The sequence below is a fragment of the Onychostruthus taczanowskii genome, unplaced genomic scaffold (assembly GCF_017590055.1).
Source record: "Onychostruthus taczanowskii isolate IOZ18803 unplaced genomic scaffold, ASM1759005v1 scaffold1065, whole genome shotgun sequence".
NCBI classification, from domain to species: domain Eukaryota; kingdom Metazoa; phylum Chordata; class Aves; order Passeriformes; family Passeridae; genus Onychostruthus; species Onychostruthus taczanowskii.
In genome coordinates, this window is record NW_024497242.1 from 1 (window position 1) to 1,807 (window position 1,807).

The following is a 1,807-nucleotide window of genomic DNA, read 5'->3' on the forward strand; positions in this document are numbered from 1 at the left end:
TGGGAGGCACTGGGATGAACTGGGAAGAACTGGGATGAACTGGGAAGAACTGGGAGGCACTGGGATGAACTGGGAATTTCTTCGCCGAGTTCCCATGGCAACGGAGAGATTTTTTTTTTTTGTGTTTTGTTTTGTTATTATTTTTAATTTCCCAAGCTCTCATTGGTCCAAGTCCCGGCCAGTGAGAGATGTGATTGGACAAGGCCCCTGTCAATCACGGTAACACCCGCAGGTGTCCCCTGATGCCACCGCCAAGGCTCCTGCGTCCGGGGGAAACATCCTCATCCTCATCCTCATCTTCATCTTCATCTTCCTCCTCCTGGGCGCTGTCCCTGTCCAGAGGTGACACCGTCCTCCTCCTCATTGTCGCCATGTCGGGAGGTGACATCTTCATCCTTCTTCTCCTCCTCCTCCTCACCACCACATCTCTGGCTGCCGCCTTCCTCCTTCTTCTTCTCATCCTCCTCTTCCTCCTTCTTCTTCTTCTCCTCCTTTTTCTTCTCTTTCTTCTTCTTCTCCTCCTCCTCATCGCCACGTCTCCAGCTGCTGCCTTCCTCCTTCTTCTCCTCCTCCTCCTCGCAGTCCCCACCTCTCCACCTGCCGCCTTCTTCCTCCTCCTCCTCCTCTTTCTTCTTCTTCTTCTCCTCCTCCTCCTCGCTGCCCCCACATCTCCAGCTGCCGCCTTCCTCCTTCTTCTTCTCCTCCTCTTCCTCCTCCTCCTTTTTCTTCTCTTTCTTCTTCTTCTCCTCCTCCTCCTCGCAGTCCCCACCTCTCCACCTGCCGCCTTCTTCCTCCTCCTCCTCCTCCTTCTTCTTCTTCTCTTCCTCCTCCTCGCTGCCACCACATCTCCGGCGGCCACCTTCCTCCATCTTCTTCTTATCCTCCTCCTCCTCTTCACAGACCCCAGCTCTCCACCTGCCGCCTTCCTCCTCCTTCTTCTTCTCCTCCTCCTCCTCGTTGTCCTCACATCTCCGCCTGCCACCTTCCTCCTTCTTCTCCTTCTCTTCCTCCTCCTCCTTGCAGTCCCCACCTCTCCACCTGCCGCCTTCCTCCTCCTCCTCTTCCTCCTCCTTCTTCTTCTTCTCCTCCTCCTTCTTCTCCTCCTTCTTCTTCTTCTTCTCCTCCTCCTCCTCGCAGTCCCCACCTCTCCACCTGCCGCCTTCCTCCTCCTCCTCCTCCTCCTCGTCCGGCGTCCCCCACTCCCTGACCACCCTGAAGGGCTCTCCGTGCCCGGGCACGATCACCTCGGCGGCGGCCGCCAGCTCGTCCCGGCTGCGCCTCTGCGCCGCGGGCTCCTCGCTCAGCGCCTGCCACTGCCCCTCGTCCTCGCCGCTCTCGAACGCGTCCCCCGCCACGGCCACCGCGCCCAGCGCCGTGCCCAGCGCCAGCAGGCTGACGTGCGCCCGCGTGTGCCCGGGCGTGGGCACGACGCGCAGGTGCCCGGGGTGCAGCTCCAGCGGCACGCCCTGAGCCAGCCCGTGCGGCAGGTAGAGCCCCTCGCCGCGGCTCAGGTCGAAGCCCACCAGCAGCGTGGCCCGCGGGAACAGGTTCAGGTTGCCCGCGTGGTCCGAGTGCCCGTGCGTCACCACCACGTGCGTCACGTCCTCGGCGGCGACGCCGTGGGCGGCCAGCAGGCCGGGCAGGCGCGGCCGCAGCCAGGGCCCCCCCGTGTCCACCAGCACGGTCAGGGGGCCCCCCCAGAGCAGCGTGACCGAGCCGTCGGCGCGGCACGTGCCGTCGGCGTTGGGCCGGCTGTAGCCCGCGCGGAGGACGCGCAGCGAGTACAGCGGGCCCGCCACGGCCAGCG

General features: G+C 63.4%; 1 protein-coding gene across 1 annotated transcript in view; it reads right to left on the reverse strand.

Moving 5' to 3' along the window:
* Positions 1 to 53: 53 nt before the first annotated feature.
* MBLAC1 (metallo-beta-lactamase domain containing 1) overlaps positions 54 to 1,807 on the reverse strand; it is a 2,003-nt gene continuing 249 nt past the window's right edge. Inside the window, exons 2-3 of the mRNA XM_041417456.1 lie at positions 1,125 to 1,807; positions 54 to 491 (exon numbers count right to left, since the gene is read on the reverse strand). Of these exons, the coding sequence (XP_041273390.1) occupies positions 306 to 491; positions 1,125 to 1,807 (869 nt within the window). The 3' untranslated portion in view covers positions 54 to 305. The remainder of the gene's footprint in view (positions 492 to 1,124) is intronic.